This window comes from Nylanderia fulva, unplaced genomic scaffold, assembly GCF_048542155.1.
Source record: "Nylanderia fulva isolate GAGA-0341 unplaced genomic scaffold, ASM4854215v1 Scaffold10, whole genome shotgun sequence".
In the NCBI taxonomy this organism is placed as follows: domain Eukaryota; kingdom Metazoa; phylum Arthropoda; class Insecta; order Hymenoptera; family Formicidae; genus Nylanderia; species Nylanderia fulva.
In genome coordinates, this window is record NW_028189193.1 from 2,090,992 (window position 1) to 2,114,172 (window position 23,181).

The 23,181-nt window shown below is 40.8% G+C and overlaps 2 protein-coding genes across 3 annotated transcripts in view; one reads left to right on the plus strand and one right to left on the minus strand.

Annotated features, from left to right (window-relative positions):
• Positions 1-1,353: 1,353 nt before the first annotated feature.
• Positions 1,354-8,417, plus strand: LOC114943585 (uncharacterized). 2 transcript variants are annotated; one of them, XM_029319232.2, is made up of 8 exons: positions 1,354-1,791; positions 1,888-1,946; positions 2,686-2,936; positions 3,970-4,231; positions 4,876-5,158; positions 5,601-5,789; positions 6,096-6,214; positions 6,295-8,417. In XM_029319232.2, exons 3-8 carry the CDS (start codon positions 2,871-2,873, stop codon positions 7,698-7,700), a joined length of 2,325 nt encoding a protein of 774 aa, XP_029175065.1. In that variant the 5' UTR covers positions 1,354-1,791; positions 1,888-1,946; positions 2,686-2,870; the 3' UTR covers positions 7,701-8,417. The 2 variants fall into 2 exon arrangements, with proteins under 2 accessions (XP_029175065.1, XP_029175064.1); XM_029319231.2 differs by lacking the exon at positions 1,888-1,946.
• Positions 8,418-17,984: 9,567 nt separating this feature from the next.
• The window catches only part of fz2 (frizzled 2), a 90,788-nt gene continuing 85,591 nt past the window's right edge, over positions 17,985-23,181 (minus strand). The window contains 1 exon segment of the mRNA XM_029319207.2: positions 17,985-23,180. Coding sequence (XP_029175040.2) covers positions 21,161-23,180 — 2,020 coding nt within the window. The 3' untranslated portion in view covers positions 17,985-21,160.

The window sequence follows — 23,181 nt, forward strand, 5'->3', positions numbered from 1 at the left end:
GATGACGTTCAATAAATTGCCGCGTGATGTCGTAAGATGATATTTAACTGCATTGAAAAATGTGTTATTTTTCAAAAACCTTAACATATTTGCATATTTATTTTTAATATACATATTTTACATTTAAAAATAATTGAGCTTTTTTTTACAATTAATTGTAAAAATAAAGCTGACAAAGAGTCAGATGTGAAAGATCATAGGACATTATACATTATATATGTATATACTAATCAAAAGGACAATTCTTTATAAAGATGAATTATTAAAAAATAAATAAATTACAAAATTTACTACGAAAAATGTTAATCTCAAATGCAATCAAGTATGTTAAAATCTATTCTTTTCGTTGATGTATGGCAAGTCGTGTCACAGAGGTAAAATTTGAACAGAATATCCAATGAATATTGCAAACCCGTCTGTGTTGATTTTGGAGTTACGCAGCGTCACACGTTTCGGATGACGTGATGAATGTTTAATTTCATTGCTCGTTTGTAAATTCGAATCATGTATATACAATGTAAAATAAATATACAGATGATACGGAAACTGTCCGTGACTGCAAAATTTTTTTGGTCCATAAATCTCATGTGGAATCTATTGTATTCATCATGTGTAAAAAATTATTTAAAAAATAGTCACCTTAGTGTTACGGCTAAAAAGCGCTATAGAAATCTATTATATGCAAATCAGAAAATTTCTGAAAAAGAGCTATTAATCTTTCATATTGTAATTATTATTATACGTCCTATGCCCTATGCAATCATAAAGAGGTTCTCTAAGTAAAATTATGTAAGAAATAATTTTTACTTCATTTTCTTCTCACATATTATCATTTTTATTATCATTATACGTACAATTATTTTCGCACATAAATTAAACGCAGATCACAGAGCTTACAGTCTCACATTATAAAAAAAAAATTGCATTATAAAAACCAACACTTTGATGTTATTTAATGTAAGCATGTTATACTCATATTATAATTTGATACTCGCATAAATTTTAAAACCGCAGCTGTATAAATCTTAATGTCGATTAGGTAAAAAAATACACTTACAATTAGTATTGATTAAATATGTTTTTAATAAAAACTCTTTTTGCATAAATTTTTTTTTATTAAATTTTGTAATTAATTAATTTTTTAAATAATTCACTTTTATAAAGAACTCTAATAAAATGATGGAATATAAAATGTCTGAAAATTCGAATAGAATAGTCTTTCGTTTCGGAAGTATATAATACAACTTTACACGCGCCCTTAGCAAGCGCGCGAGCAAACCAAGGCAAGGCGCCAAGATCAGCTCGGCAGCCGCGCTTTCCGGTTCACGTTTTATAAATACTGCAGACGGGCAAACAGTGCACCGAACACGGCGGATCAGTCGTGAAATCGTTCGAGGTGCGTGGCCGAGCGCGACATATCCGGCTATTCGAGAAAAGAGGATATATTAATATATTCTCACGTGGATATTCTCTCCAGTTTCGCCTTGCACGCGTGTGTTCGCGTTTTAAAGCGACAGTTTTACACGCGCTTGTTCCTCCTCTTTTTCTTCTCAGGAAGAAACGTGTTTACTTCCTTCGTGGTATTAATTGTGTTTTTCCCTGTGTGCTTTTCTTTTCTTTGAACTGTGACATGTGAATAAATTTAAATAAAGCACACGCAATAAATTGCACCGACAATCTTGCATTTCTAAATGCGTTCGTGTTTCTGTTAATTACGAAAAGAGTGAAAATTGGCACTTATATAAATAACAAGAAAGACGGAAAATCGACTCCCTGCCAATTCTATCAATGGTAAGTTTATACGCCTATATGGATAGAATTTTCATTTTAAAATGCATTTATTGCTGGTATTTTGTCAAATTTTGTACTAAAAGTTTTCTCTTACAGTGGACATAGTGACTCTTATATTGTAATATCGCTTATACATAATAATCTAACAATAAAAGGTTTGTATTTGTCCAGATAAAAGAATTGAATTCGATTAATTTAATTTGATATTATTGCCTTTTAGAAAAATCAAATAATTTTAATATTGTAAAATATATATATATAAAATAGATAAATTAAACGCGGGATAAACCTTATTAATAAATCGGTGCATATTTTGTGAAAAAGAGAAAAAAACATACATACACATATACGTTGATTTTATCGTGCAAATAAAAGATTGCCGGAAATCCCAGAAATTATTCCTTATAATTGAATTATTATTCATAAATATTTTGCAACGCTTTTGTGCGTCAGCAAATCGCATAAATACGTTTGCTTTCCAATTGCTAGAAACGTTCATCTTGCATCTATTGTCGATGATGCAATTTGCCAAATAAAATATACCTATACATATATACAACGCGACGTGTAGAATTCCTCGTGAAACTTGTAGCTTTTTCCCGGCGTCTTGCATAACAATTATGCTTGCTACAAAAATACTAGCCGGCGTTTGATTAATGAGATGCACCGACAGAACGCACTCGTAAAACAGCGATTTTGAGCCATTAATAATTTCTCGTTGGGAATAAAATCGCGTCATTAGATTCTCATGTTATTCAATTCTATTTATCTCGTTATTGCGCATTTACATCGAACAATCCTTTTATCACGCGATTACATTCTAGCTTTGCAATCTTTATTATTTTTATATCGAATCATAATATTATTCTCATAAATCGATTAAATATTTTGCAGAAATATTTTGGCTGCATTTCAAGAAGCGGAATTTTTTCAAAACGTGGGGTAATAACCCGTGAGATAACGAAAAAATTCATAAACGACAAGATGTAAGACATCGCTGACAATCGCAATTAAGTGTATCTCGAACAGAGTGAAATTTATTCTCTCAGTGATAAGCAGAAGTGATTTAGCTTATCGACATGAGCGGAATGAAGAAGGCGATCGGCGGATCCATTCACAGAATACGTGAATTCGAGCTCGAGAAGGTAATGCATTTTTCCTTTTCTTCTATCGTATTTCTTATGAAAATCGGTTGCAATCGGATTTCGCTAAAGCCTGGACGCGTCTGTCGAGAATAAAGCCTAAACAACGGCGGGACGAAACTTTTCCAGTTTCGAGACATTGAGAATCCCGAAATAGGATTCGCGAACAAGCAGTATTTCATTATGCTCGCTCGACTAACGGCCATTCTCCTATGTCTGGCATTGCATCAATGTTTTCCTAACGACGGATCTAAGATGACGACGACGACGACGTTTTACGACTGTGATTCGTCGTCGCTCGCTTTGTGACTTTGTACATTTTTAATACTGAATCAGACTCGGAGTTTTCCTCTGATCATTTTCTTGATAATGACGCAGAGCTTAAGAACTTCATTTATTTATAACTTTTTCATTATTTCAATTAATCATTTAATTTAAACATTCCATAATATTTTTAATCGTGACATTTAGTGATTTCTTCAAAAAATATTGGCAAAAAAAAAATAAATTTTCTTAAGAAAATTCTCGCAGTTTTTATTCGTTCCACGTCTATCAGTTCGAAAGACGATAATGTTTGCGTTGTAGTAAGATATGTGGTTCAATGAAACCATGTTAAGGAGAAACCGTCTCAGTCGCAGGAGTGTAGAGTTCGCATTGGGATCGAAACGTGCGTTCGATGCGTGCGTCGGAGTAAAAATAGATGTTGCGTACAGATCGGCGCTGAGTGGAGAACGTCGACGTTGTATTCAGCTTGCGGCGCGGATAACGCGGGATATCCCTAGACGCCTCCCTTCGGAGTTGTATTTCCCTCGCGACGCCGTCGTATGTGCTCTCGCGTATTCTTTGTCCCGAAGCTCGGATTCTTCAGCTTTTCCAAAGCTCGGTCTCTCGGGTTTGAGTATCGGTCGCGCCTCGACTGCGAAAGTACCTAGGCATCCTCATATCCTCGGGATCCGCAACGACGTGACTCTCGAATCGATCTCACGACCGCGTTATGCAGGACAACGCCTCGAGAAATAATCGCTTTCTGAACCAGGTAAATCTGATGGACGAGTTCGACATCCTGCAGATCGTCGGAGAGGGTTGGTTCGGCAAGATCCTGCTGACCGAACACCGCAGCACGCAAACCGAGATGGTGTTGAAGGCGCTACCGAAGGCGTACACCGGCATCTCGGACTTCTTTCGCGAATTTCATTATGGATTACATCTGTCGGCGCACAGGAACGTCATAACTACTTACGACGTGGCTTTCGAGACGGCCGGCTTTTACGTATTTAGTCAGGAATATGCTCCGCTCGGTGAGAGAATTTTTTAATTTCTTCGCTCGCACGTGCGCGCTCTGCATTTTTTATTTCTTATAAATTAAGCGAGCTCGTTCAGGTTTTTTTACGCTCGAATTTCTAGTGCAATTTATTTTCCTACTTAATTAAGAGTAAGCTGTACCGCTTGTAGCTCTCATTTTGACAGATATAGTTAAATTTATACGCGCGAATCACAGCAAAGTTATTTAATTATCGCAATTAAGACATACATTGCAATATATTGCAATAACATATATTGCAGATCTGAAAAGAAAATCAGTTAAGGGTGCTTTTGTTGAAAGGTAAATTTTATATTAAAAATCATTTTTATATTAAACATTTTATATTATTTATTTGATCTGAAAAATTACTTTTTCATTACTCGAATTCGAGCAACATTAATCTTCATTTTCCTTGAAACGGAATAATAAGCTGCACTTGAGTATTTTTGCTGAATAATTGCGATATACAAATAACGAGACTGAACAATGCGGCTTGAAATAATTCAGCGATTATTCCAACTATTCCAAGTAAGCGAGTGTAGTTTCAAAGTGTCATTACAAAGGCCGAGGAAGCGGCATTTGCAGTTGAATGACGCGAATACGTCTTAGTCGCGGTTTTCCTCAGTCGTCGATTTTCAGGCGATCTTACGTCAAACGTGACAGAGACCGGGCTGGGTGAGCTTCACGCGAAGAGGGTGGCCAGGCAACTCGCCGCCGCGGTGCATCACATACACAGCCGCGAGCTGGTGCATCGTGATATCAAGCTGGACAACATACTCGTGTTTCGCAGCGATTTTTCGCGCATCAAGCTCTGCGACTTCGGCGAGACCAGGCGGGTCAACACCGTCGTGCGAAGGCACAACGAGTGGCTGCCGTACTCGCCGCCCGAGGTACTGCGGATCGACACTGACGAGACGTACAAGTAATTATACTGATATCCTGTGATTAATTATAATGCGCTATTAACGTTACGCAAGATATCTATCCTTGGAAATTAAGAAAGAGGGATAAAGAGCAGAAGATAAAATAAACAGATTAGTAGAGACAAAATAAAACATTATGATGATACTGTTTAATGTGAATGCATTAAGAGGAGAGTGTATAATCCCTTTGATGATTTTGTAACTCTATTTTTAATTAAAAAATGTGCTTGATTTTTTTTACCTTCTTTTTAAAGCTTTTGCCATTTTTTTCCACAATACTCTGTTTAAATAAGCGCAATTTAATTTGCTGGTTAGATGTCAAGAGCGTGACATCCGCGGGGAAAAATCGCGCTCTCGTGCGTCGTATGAATGGTACTTAATGTATAGCTCTCGGTCGCTAAAGATATATTACTCTAACGGCGACGAACGGTCAACTTTCAGAGCTCGCACGTCGCACGATGTCTGGCAATTCGGCATTGTCCTATTTGTTTGCTTGACCGGATGCCTGCCGTGGCAGAAGGCGGCATTGGATGATCCGCGGTACACGAGATATCAAAACTGGCACAACGCAACGCTCAACATCGCCAAGAAACCGAAATTATTTCAGCTGATCAGCTCGCGGGCGCAGAGGTGGGTTACCACTCGGGAATCCGAGAGAAAATGCGAGATTAAGCGCCACAATCGGCATGCATTCCAAGAATTTAATGCAGTTATATATAGCTGTCAGTGTTTATAATCTAGACTGAATTATTCTCTTATTCAATTATCTTGTCAACAGTCCCAGTTCATTATTCGTGACAAACAACAATAGAAATTAAAATTTCAATTACAATCTTGCTCCGTTATGATGAAGAACGCATATGAATGAATGAAAAAATTAATTAATTCGCTTCGGATATATATATATATATATATATATTTTAATATTTTTCGAAGAATGTTCAAGAGGCTGCTGGATCCAAAGGTTGACAAGCGACCAATCAGCGTGCTGGAGGTAAATAAATATTTGGAGGACAGATGGCTGGCGAAACTCGGGGCCGAAAAAGCATTGAACGGTGAGTTGACTTTGCATCGCGACAATATATATACTATATATATATTGCGATGTCTTATGCGACGTTTTATATTCCCGCAGGCGGTGCCGACGAGAGAGACGAGCTCTGCCCGTCTATGTACAGCTTCCATAGTTCCTTGGAGGAGAAGAATCAACTCCTCCATACGCTTACGACGTATGGCATCGAGACGACGGTGGACCATTCGAAGAAAAAGGATCGCATCAGGGAGTGGATACAGGCCAGCACGATCGACGAGGAAACCGAGGGAGACGAGTCGGATATGTGCGAGGACTCGGAATTCTATGAAGATGAAGACGGGGACGAGAGTGAAGAGGCAGAGCCGGTCCCCATGAGAGGCAGACATTTCCCGGAGAGACGTCCGAGCGCGACGACGAAGGATCTTAGAAATAGAAGAGACAGCAGGGTCGGGCCGGCCCGGAGAGTCGCGTCGAAAAACAAAGTGGCCGTAAAGCCCGTCGAAAGGAAAATACCTTTTGCTCCTCAAGTGGCGGAGGAGCGAGAAACGATCGCACGCTTCGCCAGTTTCCCCAACGGCGATCCGAGTCTCGCCGCAGCTGTGAGAAATGGCAGCGATCTCACCGATGTTACCACCTCCGACGTATCGTCAACGACGAACAATTTACCCCCCGGCGATCTTCGAGCTCCTCCCGTGTTAAGCGCCAACGGCCAGAACGCCAGGGTTTCCGCCAAAATTAACGTCGATAGTCCTCGAGATGAGTTACCGATCTCTGCTGAACAGTCATCGCCGAAAATTACGTCGGGCGATCCGGACCCAGTTAAAGCCAGAGCTGAGAGCAGAGTTCCGATGAGCCCGCAAATCCCAGTCAGGAAGAATCGCGCTCATACAGCGCCGTTTGCGGATGCGCGATCGCCCGAGAATCGAAGTCGAGACCCGACGAGAAGAGCGCAATCCGCGTCAGTTTTGCCAGCACCGGAAACCAAGTCAGAGAACCCATCTTCTCAAATGTCAACGAAGACATCAACGAGAACGTCGTCGCACCCGATGACATTTCGAACTGACAGCACCGTCGTTACGTCATCGCGCGCGGCTAGATCAGCTGTTCCACCTGCCGTTCGGACCGATAGAGCATCCGCGATGCCGATGACGGGTAACGCGATTCTGGCCGAGCCCCAGCATCCGAATAACGCTCTTCCTAGCCGAGTCGAAAGCTCGTCGCAAATTACAACACCGACGAACGCTTTCGCTATGTCCACCGCCTCTCACTTGGCAATGCAGAGCTTCAACGCTCTGCAGAGTATCGCGGGCACGTCCTCGTCGCCCTCGCCGGCGAATTCGTCGTTGAACGTCAATAAACCTGTTCACCAAATCGAGGCGGTGACCATGACTTATGGCAAAGATGCGTATGAACACTATGGCATTGCTCAGGGTGTCTTACTGCCAAAGAGAATCAATATTGTCAGACAGGATTCCACTGGCAGCGGCAACCGATCTGCGAGCAATTGAGATGTAAACTACAAAATGATTATCCTTGAGACCGATGACATTAATTACGAAGTTCGATCGAATATTGTCACTATATTCGGAGATATACATAGTATATTTGGGAAAAGTATTTTTCTGAGATTCACACACAATGTAAATGAAGACTTGTAAGAGGAGACAAAAATATTTCGAGCAACATTAAATATGCACACATTTGTATAATAATTTTGATATTGTATCTAATAATGTTGATATTGTTGTTGCTTCAGAAATTGCCAAGAATTCCGTCGGAACGTGTTAATATAAGATACTACGCGGTGTTCACAGGTAAAATAAAGCTGTTACGAAAATAATATTATAACAGGACAGCGCATTATACAGACAAGGACATCACGTTACGTGCATCATACTTCATTAGTTTTAAGGGATACTTATATCGCCACGTGTCGCTCGCTTCATCAAGCATAACGGGATAAAATTAGCGCCGCGTCTCGAAAGAGATGCACCGTGCAAGAATGCCGTTAGCTTTCTATCGTTTTCGAGAGTGTGGAAAAAGATGGGAAAATCGTCCACGACACAAGTATTCTTTCCATTCTTTTAATATTAATTTATTTATAATTTTATTTACAATATTATTATATCAGATATCTTTCTTTGGCAGCGACATACAAAGAAAGATGTGATCCGCGGAATGTGAATTAATTAAATATATGTATATGTGCTTTTTGTGATATTAGAGATAGAGAATAAACCATTTAATACAACCTTAATAAATCTTGGAGGATACGTGAGAATGTGAAATATGTAAAGTATTTGTATGCTATAGGTATTACTTAAATTTCACATTATCATCGAAGGGTGATATTGATTATTTCAACATATTATTTTATTTTTTCTATCAAAAATTTAATATTACTTTATTAAATATGTTATCTTGCAATAAATTATTATTTTACTCATGCATCAAAAATTAATAAAAATAAAATTAAAATAAAACGAGATACCTATACGTTTGACGTTTTATAGAGAGATACAATTTTTGAATAAATTATACGACACCATTTCAAACATATTGTTTTACAAAAATACATATTTATATTATCTATATTATATATATATGAACTGATATTACACTGATAATTTATAAAACTATCATATTTTATTTTCTGTTATTTTTGAGAGAGCAGATTAAAAAGAAGCAATTAGTCTGATCGTGTACATCAGTAACTGTCTGATATACAATATATACGATTATTTACAACAAGTGATACTTTTGCTGGTGCTAGATAAAAAGCTAGATCTTTAATGTCAGGGTATCGTTAATAAGTTACTGTAGGTGTTTGATATTACCTGATTTATGAGCGGCGGCAGCCGTGACTATTAGATAAGCTTCCTTCGACGGCAAATTCTGCTTAAACTCGAAACTGCGCCGTCGCAGAGAAAGAGAGAGAGGCGTCTCTTACGAAAAGCGAGGACGACGTAAGGATGGATCGTGAATAAGGGAGAGAAGGAACGAAATGACGAAGCAACGGGGCGAGAGGATCAGGAGAGGGTGCGCGTTTGGCGATGTGGAAATAATTCCCCGGACGCAGGTCGTGGCACGAATTAATTAAGAGATACGTAAGTAGCGCATATTGCGCAGGAGGCGCAATTACCGTCGTCTTTGACGCCGAAGAAGTAACGCGGCGACGTGCGAAAGATACGGAGGACCGCGAGACGCGAAGGTAGTTTGTTGTTTATCGTCGGGAACTAACTGGCGGAATATTGCGGCAGACGAAAACTCGGAACTTTCTCGACGCGCGTTAATTAGTGTTTAAGTTTAACGTCATTCGTGGAATTGACTAATTGACGTTTTTTTTTTTTAATAATGCGCGTCGTATATACTATTTTTTATATAGTAGCGGACGAGGTCATCAGTTTCTACACGATTGCGATGTATTTTCATAGACATATTGTTGATAAATTAATATCGGTCAATTAATTAATTGTTACTAGGCTATTGTTTAATTCACTAAATTATCGAGCTTGTAAATTATATGTGAGCTATACTAATTGCTTTAATAGCATGTTCTTCGAACAGAATCAATAATGCTCTGCGAGCCTAATTGTTCTGGACTACTGGGAGCTGGCAAATAATTATTGATCGTGTCCGTTCACGAATATAGTCGTGATTGTCCTTGATACGTCACAGAATACAGCTATCAACGTAGCTGACAGAAGATCGTCGCTCTGCCGAGCGTCACGCTTGACACCTTTGCTATCGGTCCAAAAGCCATGCGAATGAAAATTGATGAAACCACAATTGGTGTTAATGGCGTACCACAACTTCCCCCTCGTTGTTACCATCCAACCTTCTGCATCCTCGTTACACATCGCTTTCGACATCTATTTTGGGATCGATTGGATTTGTTTCGAAGTCAGGGACCCGCATCAGCCCGGTTCATGAAGACGTATGCATCTGTAATCGCTAATAATATATGTAAGTGATCAAACCAGTTCCTTTTTTGCCATTTTTCCACGTCAATTTATGTTTTTCAATATATATTTTAAAAGCAATAAGCGATTAAAAGATATTAATATTATATATTTGGTATTTTGAGATTATTGATTTTACGATTTAATTGATATTATATATATATATATATACGCACACACACGATAACTATTATTACATATATATTGCATATGTGTAATCCCGTGTATTTGAAAAAAGCAAAAAGAGAGACCGATTTTCCATTTATTAAAAAATATTAAACTCTTAAAATATTTCAGCTAATAATATAAGTGTACGTGAATGCAATTTAACAAAATTGTATATGTGTAAAAACCATCTGTCCAATATAAAAAATACGAGTTGTATTTTGCAGAACAACTGCTGCAATTTTATAACAGATTTGAATACGAATTATTTAGATAAATTAAAAAAACCATGTGCCACATATTTTTTTGTTTTATCAAACATTTCTATTTTTATTCTTATTGTTTAAATTGCCATAATACTTGACACAAACTTTCTGTTTTTATTAATTCATGATTAGACTATATTTAATTAAAAAAGCCAAAAAGCAAGAAGGATATCCATACATTTTTTAATATAAAAAAATTAATATATATATATATATATATATATGGATGAATTTAATGAATCTGCAGATTATATGCGATAAGTATGAGAAGATCTACATCTGCGAATATATGTCACGGCCAAGTATGCGTGAATGCATGCAAATGAACATAATATTCTCATGGGAACCCTTCGAGAGCGGGCAAAGAGAATATCGACTTCGAGAGGAAGGACCTTTCCCTGTCGCGGAAAGAAAGAACGGTCGATCTCGCACTAGGTTGCAACGTTACCCGACACGTGGGACGTGACGAGAGAGCGTATTAATCGTTTATGGAGCGTGCAAATGCAACACTGACCCCATCGGATCGCTCTCTCTCTACGCTCGCCTCCTCGTTGTCGTCGTCATCCTCTTCGTCGGCACTCGAAATCGGATCAAATCGAAAGCAATCATCGCGCAACGATTGCCCGGGCCCCCGTCGCTAATTCGAAATGCGGTGTTCGATTTATCGTCGGCCGCCGACGTCGCCGTTTCCGACGTGGATTAAAACGCATCGAGATGCGCTAATAATTCCCCGGTGCGTCGCCCGATTATTATTATAATCGTCGCGCGTAAAGTGGACACGTATATCTACGCCGGAAGACGCGTCTCCTCGCTCTTTTACGATCCCGCGCGCGACAATAAAATATATCGACGAGCGAATTCCAGTCGTCGTCGCGAGCGAGTTTATATCCCTCATCTCCCTACGCTCGCGCGTATACGTCCTCCTCTTCCTTCTTCTCCCTGTCCGTTTCCTGCCGGGATGACAGCCGAGTGTCGGATTACCGTCTTCCATTTCTACGTAGGTGTTCGGAAGGACTGAATTAATCCCGGGGCCGACTTTCGAGTCTCTAATGGTTGAGTCTCCGGTCGAAGACTCGGAATACCAAAGACAGGATAGAACTCGACACAACGATGACACGAGAAACAGCAATCCGGGTTCCAAAGTTTCCGAAGTACAAACTCAATCACCGACTTGACTCTTGTCTTGATTAGTGTCTTCCAATTACTGTACAGTCATTAATCCGAGTATTGTTAGTACTGCAACATTAGTTTCCCTTTAGTCACTTGATGAGACACGTCATTTTGATTGTATTCACGTCCCGGGTGTAAATGTTATTTCTTTTTAATTAATTGCAAATACATCGAGTATATTTATTTCGGTAATTCTTTAATTGGGAAACTCGAAGGCGGAGAGAAGGCTGACGTTGCACAGCTATCCTGTGAACATCTTTATATACGAGACGGAAGCGGATGCGAGTCTCCTTCCGTGTATTCTGGTAAACTCGCAGACTCGTGAGATGAAAACGTTTCAAACATATGCGAGCTCTCGTGTATGCGTAAGGTATAGAGAAATCCCTAATCGTCAACTTTTTCCTATTCATATCCTTTCCTCGTCCTCGCCAAGGCGGGAAGAGGACGACGCAGACATCGATTGCAGTTTACCCCGAGAAGCAGAACGACCGATTGACGGTGCGTGAAATGGAATTGCTCTCGGGCACGAATGTAGACAAACATTGATGAGATGAAAATTGAATATCAATGTGCTGTTAAGTTTCATGCGATATTTTAGTTATCCAATTTGGTACACAAAAGCGTTCGTATACATATATATACATATATATATATATGAAATTTAATATTCATTTAAATAATATCAATATTATGGCAATACAAAATGCATATCGATATGTTCTCGTGAGTATGTACTATCAGTTTCGGGGACAATTAATGAATAAATGTAGAACTGTTCAAACTGTGTGGCATTATCGAATTAACAAATTTCCACGTCGCGTAGTATGCAATTAAATGTATGAAATTATCGAGGAATGAAATATTTTCAATGGGGTGAATACAGATTTGCTATACACGTCTCGACTCTCTGTCATCGTGAAAATTAAATATTTAAAATCACAGTTTAAACAACGATAAATAAAACGTCAAAAAAATCTATACAACCAATTATTATTATTGATAAATAAGTAATCTTAATGAAAAAAGCATCACAAATAAGATGTATCTGCGCAATCGATCGAAGACCATCTATTTAGTGAAGGGTCGTTTCCTGTCCGTCACACTTTGACATCTTTGTCGTTCCGTTAATTAACTTAGCAAAAAGTTCGCTAAAACAATAAAGTAACACTGAAAAAATTAATTTGTTAACTTGGCTAAAGCTTTCAACTAAATATTATTTTGTTAATTGAACATATAAAAATATTTAAATTAAATGTAACATATTAAATTGAACTTGATTTAAGTATTAATATATGTTCAATTAACAAAATAGTAATTTACTTGAAAGGTTTAGTCAAGTTAACAAATTTCTCTTCAGCATATACGATATCGTTGGCTTTCAGATGCATTTGGGAAAAAAAAGTGGTCGCGCACATGAGATGCTGCTGACTAAAACTGTATCCACCGTGTGTGGGCGTCGTAACTATGTAGTCGCGTTCTGCACTAACAGGTTCGTTATGGTCCTCGCACGTGAAGTGCGGATTGCCAAACGGCTTTGTAAATTCATCCCGATAATGCGGTCGCGCAGTAACGCGTCTTATCTCATAAGACACGGGCGATTGCGTGTAACTAATATACTGTATATCGCTCTTGCCATACGCTTAACGTAGTTTATGCCTCCAAATTTTGACAATTGTAGGTGAGAATTAAGCTTCTTTTCTTAAAGCAAAATTAATATTTTTCCGCGCTTGCATACTTGGCTGTTATATAAAAATATACGAGATTAAAGTCGCGAATTTCTGACACGTTATGTATATCTTGTTAAGTCAAATTTATATTCGAGAATCATTTTTTTTCTGAAATACGAAATAAAAAAGTGCAAGAGAGATATGTAATTAAAATTAGTATTATATAAAAAAATAAGAGATTTCGAAAGTAAAATAATAATTATAAATTCTCTCTACGTGTGTGTGTGTGTGTGTGAAGAAAAATTGCATGCAAAAACATTAGGAACAAAAAATTGTATAAATATTCACGATATGCAATTGCAATCTTGCGATCGTATAATCCTCGATGCAATCCCTGCGACGCCTTCATTATGCGTCATCGAATGAATGCGCGCCGCCTCCTAGGGCAGGGAAAAATTAGCATACTTAGGCGAGATACATATCGGGAACACCCAGAGGGTTACAGTGTCCAACTGTCGCCACCCTCGCTCGAATAACCGTGCACGAGTGTCGCAGTGAACGATAAAATATCACACAGGACGTGTAGCGCATATGCGAACATACATACTTCGTTACGCTTTATTTTCTCTCTGCTTCGCCGAGCAGACGGTCTCGCGAAATTATCAGTCCCTAAACTCCGAATATTTTGATTGCGCTATATAAATGACGACAGATATATGCACGTGAGCCTTTATATGGACCAGAATTTTTTCCATTTTTACGTATACAAAACGATATGTAAATTTTGAAAAACACTCTCTATATATAGCTTCGGGTTCTGCAGTTTCGTGTTGCTCTCCTGGAACGCGAGATTTGGCGCATTTACCTCTCCGCAGATCGATCCACGAGATGTCGGTGACCGAAGCACGTCGAAACATTTCGGAGCGATGAGAGATGGCTGGTCGAAAAACAACGATATTATAACCGAGATTCTGGGTTACGACGCGACGGACAGACGCCCTTGTGAAAATATTGTTTCAACGCGCCGAGACTCCGCGGGCAGGCTCATATATTATTATTTCAGGGCCGAAATGACGAGGCTTCTTCTTTGTTGGCATTAACGTCGCCACCTAATATATATATTAGGTGGCGACGTTAATGCAAAATTTTCTAATTATAAAATTTGCTAAATGAGAACAGCAATATTATTTACATCAAATCAGAGTTGACATCTCTACTTATTCTTTGAATACGCAACTTCCGCCTGTCCGATCGTCACGTTATCGAACAAATATATATATATATGAACTAGACGCTATTTGTTCGATAACGTGACGATCGGGCAGGCGGAAGTTGCGTATTGAAAGAATAAGTAGAGATGTCAACTCTGATTTGACGTAAATAATATTGCTGTTCCCATTTAGCAAATTTTATAATTTTGCACGTGAATAATATTGATTCTTTTCTCTAAATGCATATACTTGTTTTGCTGAATACGTTCGCGATTACATTGATGCGTTTCTTTGAAATTGCACAAGCTAAATGGAAATAATTATTTAATTAATGCGACCTTATGGTAATAACGGAAGGAGTTGGATCAACGTGCATTTAAGAACAGACAGAGACTGTCCTCTCTCCGTTTAATTGCTTCCAGAATGAATTAATCATGAGGGATCAGCGGCTGCCAATCTCCTTTCTCGCAATTGCAGCGAGGATTAATGTTCTAGGGTGATCTAATTTAGGAGGATTTTTCGCCGGAAACCATCGACGTTATATCGTTTTTCGGTAATCTGAGTTCCGCGAATGCAAACGAACGGGAATGCATCATCGATATTCTCGGGAATTTTCAATCGATCGTCGTCAGGGGTCGACGCGACGCCGACCCTTTTAAAGAATCATATTGCACATTCCAATTGTATATCATTACTCTTTATATATTATTACCGCGGAGATTGATTTCGCGGAGAAAAACAAATCGAATCGCCCGCTATCGCGGCGGCCGCGCGCGACCTTTGCCATTGAGACAAGAGCTGCTTTTGTGTGCTCCAAAGCGATGTACAGGGTGTTTCAGATCCATTTCTTTCTTCGTTTTCAGCTACAGTTTGTTTAGCGAAAATTTGGCGAAAAAGATTTGTCACATTTTTACAAAATATTTCAATAACTCTCGGTATCATATAATAAAAAGTAGAATTTTTTTCTTACCAATTTTGCATGACAATTTATGTTTTAATCTCAATACATCTAACATTTCTAACAATAAGTGAGTAATTTCATATTTATTATTTCCATAAAACAAAAGAATTGACTAAAGAATTGTCAGTTGAGAGAGAATAAGCGGTGATTCTACGACATACCCTGTACATACGAGAGCGCATAATGAATGTTTAAATGCAAATGCAGTCGGTTGGCCGATATCCGATACCGCCAATGAAACCTCGATTTTATGACTTTGCGGAGTCGATATAGCGCTATTATGCGACGCCTTTCTCTCTCTCCCTCGGAAAATAATAATTCACATTCGGCCGACTCGAGATGACAACAACGGTGAGCGTTTATTTCAATAACGAGGCACGATAAACGTTTATGTCCCGCGACTCGCAGTTCAAATTAATTATTGACCAACGAGCGAGTTATCGAATGAACTGGTCATCGAAAGGAACGAAGAGTCATATTTCTATATCGTTTAGTAACGCGAAACGAAATGACCGCGTTATTAATTATTAATGAGCTTCCTTCTAACACATGAAATATCAGTCGTAGAAATTTCATCAGATTTCCATCATGACATATTATTTCGAACTTTATTTGTCACTATTGATTACTTTTGTATTATCTCGTTTTTCACGTTAACTTGGAGCGTCAATTATTATGTTTTAAATACTTACTTCGGATTCTATTAAAATTATATAAATAAGTTTTAATCAATAGATCTTAAATATTCTCTTAAATAAGCAATTTAGGTCAAGCAATTCATATTTAGATTAATTATGAAATGAATGAACCCGTTAGAATTGGATTATATTTTCGGATAAAACTAGAATTGCTCCAAATCAGAGTAATATATAATAAAAAGATCATTGAGTACACCAACTTCCTTTTTATATGAGGCTAATTTTATATAATATAATAAACAATATATAATACGATATAATGCTCGTTTGGAATGTTTATAGGATACTGCAATCGATCATATTTTTACGGCGACATTTTTCATCCGCGGCGCTCTAATTAAGGAGAAAGCAGTGTATATAATTCGACCAATTAATTCAACAATAATTACGAGCAGTTACGAGAGAAAGATAGAGCGAGATCCTTATCTCTTACCCAAGTAACCAGACTGTAAACGTATAACACTCCAAGTGAACCATAAATTTGAACCGCAACCCTTCTCCGACTCCTTCCATTTCAGCCCCGTTGCACGGTGACTCACGTTATGGGGGTGATTCGCCCCTGACTTGGCTGGCGGTGCGCCCGATGCAGTCGTTGTCTTCTTCTTCTCCTTCTTACTGTTAAGGTTGTGCGAGAGGAATACGAAACTTTCTAACGTAGCGGGGTAACTTCGTAAATTGAATAAAAGGAGATCGAAATATATTTTCTCTTTAAAATGCACAAGTTATGCAAGTTATATCGCGAGACGGTGTTAAATAAAGAAACTTTTATCTCTTTGAGTGGCTGTCTTCGCATATTAGAATAATTTTGATAAGTACTGCAATATATAAAGCAGTAAATTGATTTGAATAAAAGTGTTTCCCTCTTTCTAACAAGAATAATAAAAAATAATAAAAAAAAGAAGAAAAATTAAAAAAGAATCGGGAAACAATAAAAATGTTGTCAGTCAGGAAATTATACGTACGTAAATAAGTATCTATAAATAAATCGTCGTTTTACCTAGGCAGCGGTGAGATACGCAGATCCGTTTTTATCCGTGAGATGCAAAGCGTCGATACGCCACGCCCTTCAGCATCGCGCCGAGGGGTGTTCGAGGGTAACTAGGGTAAGAAAACGAACGGGAAACGGGAAAGAGGAAACCGTTGTCGACGAGAAGAGGCTTTGGGAAGCACAACTGAGACTCAGGAAAATTAAATAATAATAAAATGTATTAAAAATCGTATACATTTTTGAATATACGCGTATGTATATACACGCGGACGTGTGTGTGTGTGCATATATATATACACACATTCATATATATATATATATATATATATACATATATATATTATATTTTATATAAATATATATATATATATATTTTTTTTTTTTGCGATTGACCGCGACAGAGACGGTCGATTTATTATTATTATTATTATTTTTTTACATCTATACGGTTACTATGGCAACGTAAAAATTGTACAAAGCGACCAATGTCGGCCGCGTGTGAAACTCGTCGCGCGAGTCGGAGAACGTAAAAAAATGCATGAACGAGGAAAAACGCACGGATGAAAACTAAAGAAGGGGAGGCAGCAGAGAGAGGCTCTCTGATGTGTATCGCGCTTCGGCGAAGCGCGGATAATATTGCGGAACGACGATATACTCTAACATGCCGATCTCGGAACACGTGTTCTCGAAACACACACTCGTGGTACACACAGTATTCTCTTTTTTATTGACAATTAGTGTGACAAAAAGTGGCTTACAAATACTTATAAAGACTCCTAACTCTCGTATTGGTTTCTCTAACGTCATCTCTCTACAGATCCGTTCCGGGGATATCTCGAATATCCACGGACGAGAAACCGCGTTTCTCACACAGTGTATTTGTATTCAAGACTCGCATTCTGGCACTTTCCTTTTTCTTTCCTCTTTCTCACTTTCGTTTAAACGCGATATCGACTATTCTCCCCTTCTTCCTACCCCCTTTCCTCTCCCTTATCGGTTATGTATTGGCGTGATATGTGAATACTAATTATAAGACGTTTTTACTCCTGCTACTCTATAACACTATTACGCGTGTACGTTCCGTTTTGGCAGAGGTTTCCGTCCGAGACACGACGTTCTCGACGGTATTTAAGTTGGATGAGGCAGTTTTCGTTTTTCAGTCGTCTTGTTTTTGATGCACTCGCAACATCTCGTAAAGAAATACAGGTGGGCAGTGATTTAGAATTGCCATATATTCCACCTCTCTCTTTCTCTCATCTTTAATTATGATCAATCAAAAAAACTTTGCATTGAATTGCACATTATAATATTCTTTGCGGATTTGAAAAAACCCGAGGTCCAATAAATGTATATATATATATGTATCATTTAAAATTCTCGTTCGAAATATTGTCGTAATAAATAAGTTTTAATATATATCCGATCGTAGTTTCCATTACGAGATGCCATAGTGTGTGTTCTCTGATTAAAATTTTTCTGTCTACAATTTTTCCGATACTAGAAAAGATTCTGCTGATATTGCTAGTGACAAGATGCCGTCACACGTATAATATGTATATACTTAAGGGCTGTTACTTCCGTTATATCTCGCGCGTAATCTCACGCTTGGGGGCTACTTCTAGATCGACGGGATTTACATGAGAATGACATACGCACGCGCGCATAATTTTCCTCCATCCACCATACGATTTGGGGTGCATGTAGATTTCCTTTCGCGCTCTTTTGCGTCCGCCGTAAGGCAAAATCGTCCCTTTATTTCGCTATCACTCGTTTCGTTCACCCTTATTCGCGACACACGTGGCGCAAAAGAACCGATCATCGAATCGAAATGTAAGACTGAAAAGCGCGTCGCATCTTTTTTTTTCCTGTCTCTTCGTAGGTTCTTTACGATGATCATCAACTAGAACATGAACGCGACAAGACTCTGACAGGATCTTACTTTACGGTATAAAAAAAGTTCGATCTAATACATTGACATGTTTGTTAAATTATATCGTACGATCTTCGCGAGGCAGACCTATATGTATATACTTATATATCTGTACGAATGCGTACTGTGGACCTAGTTTTCATGACGATCGTCCCCTCGTGGCAATAATGACGCTTTTTGGTCGGCCTATTATTGCGGAAGCAGATCTTAAAAATTGTTATATAATCTGAAATTATAAATTATTCTTATCATAAACTAAAAAATATATAACTTTATATATATATAAAATTTGTGATATAATATTAATTATAGACTTATTAAATAAAGGTTCTCAACAAAATAACATTTATGCCAAATTTCATCAACCTTCCTCAAGGTTTCTTTTTTGAACAAAAATCATAAATCAATCATTCAATTCAAAATCATCGATGATTTATCAATTTTTCACAACAGATTCGATTTTTTGAGTTAAAAGAACTTTTGTCGATCGATAAATTTTAAATATATATATATATTTTTTTTTAAATTAAAATAAGATCTTTTAACCATCAAAGAGATTGAATGTCATCTGTCTCGAGAAAAGTTGGCAAAAGCGGCGTATTTCCAGTTTTCGGCTTGACAACTTGACACAAAGCGTCTGAATTAAAGGATTCTCCCAAGTTACATCGAGTGCGACAACTTTTGGCTGATAAGGGCTTGTGGAAGGATACAATGTGCAACGCTCGCCACGAGCACGATCGTCCTCGCGTCAACGCCCTACAACGTACCTGGCGACCGTTTTTTTTTTTATTTACAGCATCAATTAACACCTAAGAACAATATTTACAATAGTCCATCCCACTTACTCTAACTTGTCTGTCCTGTACACTCGCTTTTGCCCATCGTCGCGGGTTCATCGTCGCGAGCGGCGACAGCTTGCTTTCATCGGAAATACTTTCAGAGTTTCGCGACTCCCTTCGATTGCGAGGAGCGGCAGTGACGAAGAGTCGGTATATGAAAAGAGCCTGGACTTTATAGCGCGACATCGCGGAGAGGATCTAGCAGTTTCCCTCCCTTTCAGAAACGGAGAGAGGAAAAAGCAAGCTGCCGCTTTTCGCGTCGCATCCGAATGTGTGTACATTCCCGACATGGCTTTTTATGGCTAGATTAGATAAATAGACGAGACGAGATACACGTTAGACGGACACGTTAGCGGGCTTTACGAGCACCGCTTTTTACGAGAAGAAGATGTAAGAAAGATTAAAGAGAGATAGATAGAGATACGGATTAAAGACAGATAAATCTATCGACACCACTGTTCATTGCTATCGTGCACACGCATGTACGTGTTCATGCGCGTGTCACAGAGTTTTTTTCTTTCCTCTAAATCACAATCTCACTATACCGCGGCACTCGAGCGATTCTCCCCGTCAATGTTGTGTAAAAAAATGTAAAAAAAGAATGCGTTGCGTCGTTCACTCACCAGGATTCATTAGAGAGACAATTTCTTGGAAATTAATCAACATGAAACGAAGACACTGACGAGATGGTCCGTTGCTGAAGAGAGAATTCCTCGAGATTCCCGCGGGAGAAGACACGTACAGGCTAAATACGTATATCGGTAATCGAGAAGCACCTTGGCCGCTCGTCGTCCAATCTCCACGTGTGTCTCCACACGTGTTCCTTCCTTCACACCTCGGTGGCCTGCGTGTAGGAGGGTGCGATCCCGTGTGCCGGCGTCAGCGGCCCCGTCGTGGACGCGAGCGACCTCCTGGAGTAGATGGTCGCCGCCGAATGGGGCGTGTGCGGCGCCGTGTGCGGCGCTGTGTGCGGCGTCGCGTTGTGTCTGCGCGAGGCCGAGGCGAAGGGCTAGATGGGCCCGTAGTTGCTGAGGGCGGAAGGCCTCTCCTGCTGCTGTGACTGCTGATCGCATCCAGCGGTGTTCATGTCGCCCCCCGCCGATTGGTGACGTCATACGTGTGAGAGTGGCGGTTGCTTGAGTACGTGATGGTGCAGATGATGCTGGGACGCGCTGGCGACGCTTCCCGGTGGTAGTAGAGCGCTGCCCGGACCGGGCGCCGTTTGATAAGGCACCGCGATACCGCGACCCATGACTCCCTTGATGCCGACGCTGCCGATGCCGCTGCTCATGCCGGTCACGCCGGCCACCATGCCGCCGCCCGGGCCCATATGACCACCCGGACCGCGATTTCCGCCGAACAAACGCCTCCAAAGTCGCTTCCAAGAATCGACCGTCTTGCCGCTCCAGATCCAGACGCCCGAAGTGCTACCAACTGCGAGAGCCATAAAGTACTTGAGCATTAGGATGGAATAGAGTGGTCTCGCTCGCGGTCGGCAGGGACATGCCAGCGAGCTGAGCCACTCGTCTCGCAGAGACGACTCGTAGATGTGACAAGCTAACACGGCGCCAGCTGGTAGCGTGTAGAGGACGCTGAACACGCCGATTCGTATCATCAACTTCTCGAGTTTGTCCGCCTTGGCGCCAGGCTGGCGCTTGATCACCGATCGAATTCGGAACAGACTCACAAAACCGGCCAGGAGGAAGCTCGTGCCCAGCAGAAGGTAAACGAATAGAGGCGCCAGGATGAAGTTGCGCACTCCTTCAGGAGCGACCGTGCAGACTCCAGCCACCGGGTCACCGGCCACACCACCCGCCACGTACGCCCAAACTGTTTGCACCGTCGGCGCCAACCATGCTACCAGGTGAAAATACTGCGAATACGAAGCTATAGCCTCGTTTCCCCATTTCAAGCCAGCGGCGAGAAACCAGGTGAACGCCAAGATCACCCACCACACGGAGGATGCCATGCCGAAGAAGTAGATCATGAGAAAAACGGTGACGCACGCGCCCGGGCCCTGGGCGCCTGATTTCAAAGCCGGTCCGTCGCAGGCGATCTCTTCGTGGCCGAAAATGCTGCGCGACAGGTATCCCACGGAGACGACGAAGTAGCAGGCCGACAAGAAGACGATCGGCCGCTCAGGATACTTGAAACGCTGGGTGTCGATCAGGAACGTGATGACGGTGACGAGTGTGCTGGCGGCGCACAGGCCGCTCCATAACGCCAGCCAGATTGCCGCGAACTCGCGCTCCTCGTTGGTGAGGAACGCGCCGCGACACGGCAGGGCACAATCCGGCACCTCCTGAATGATGCTTCGTCCGATGCCCCCCATCGACGGTGGCGCTGGCGCCGGTATGACTCCACTTACGGCCATGCCGGCCAGACCAGCCCCCGCGTTGACCCCGGTGCTCCCGATGACGGTGCCGCTGACGGCGCTTATCGGACCCGGGATCACCGCGCCACCCACCCCCAGAGGCACGAGAGGCGCTCTGCATCTGCACGCGCAGTCCCTCGTCCTCTCCCCTGGGGGATGTTGGCAGTTTTTTTGATTCTTGCCCGGCTTGCAGCGAGGTGGCTGCGAGGTTTTGCTGGCCTTAGTGGGTCGCGCCGGGGAACCAGGTGGTCCTCCGCCACCGCTGCTCGCCGTGCCTCCGTTACCGCCGATCGGACCGGTGCTGGTGCTGGTGCGATTATCCTGTTCCATGCACAGGTTGTCCGGATCCTCGCCGTGATTCGGCAAGCGCTCGCACGCCATTCGCTCCGGCCACGAGAAACCATATTGCTGCATAAGTGGAGCGCAACCAGCGCGTGCTCTTTCGCAGACGCTGCGACAGGCGGGCAACGGCTTCGTGTACTCGGGTAGACAGATGGGCGTATACATGGAGCAGAGGAAGAACTTGAGGTCCGGTGAGCACTTGATCTCCACGAGCGGCCAGAACTGATGAACCTCCAGGCCGGCCTCCTCCTGCGTGTCGTGATTCAATTCGTTCGGCATGGCGGTGAGGTTGTAACCGATGCCGCGGCACATCGGGATCGTGATCTCCTCGCATCTACCGATGCCGTTGTTGCCGCCGGTCCCGGTGCCCAAGTGTCCGCCTCCGCTTATACTGCCACCGCCGACGCTTCCCGATC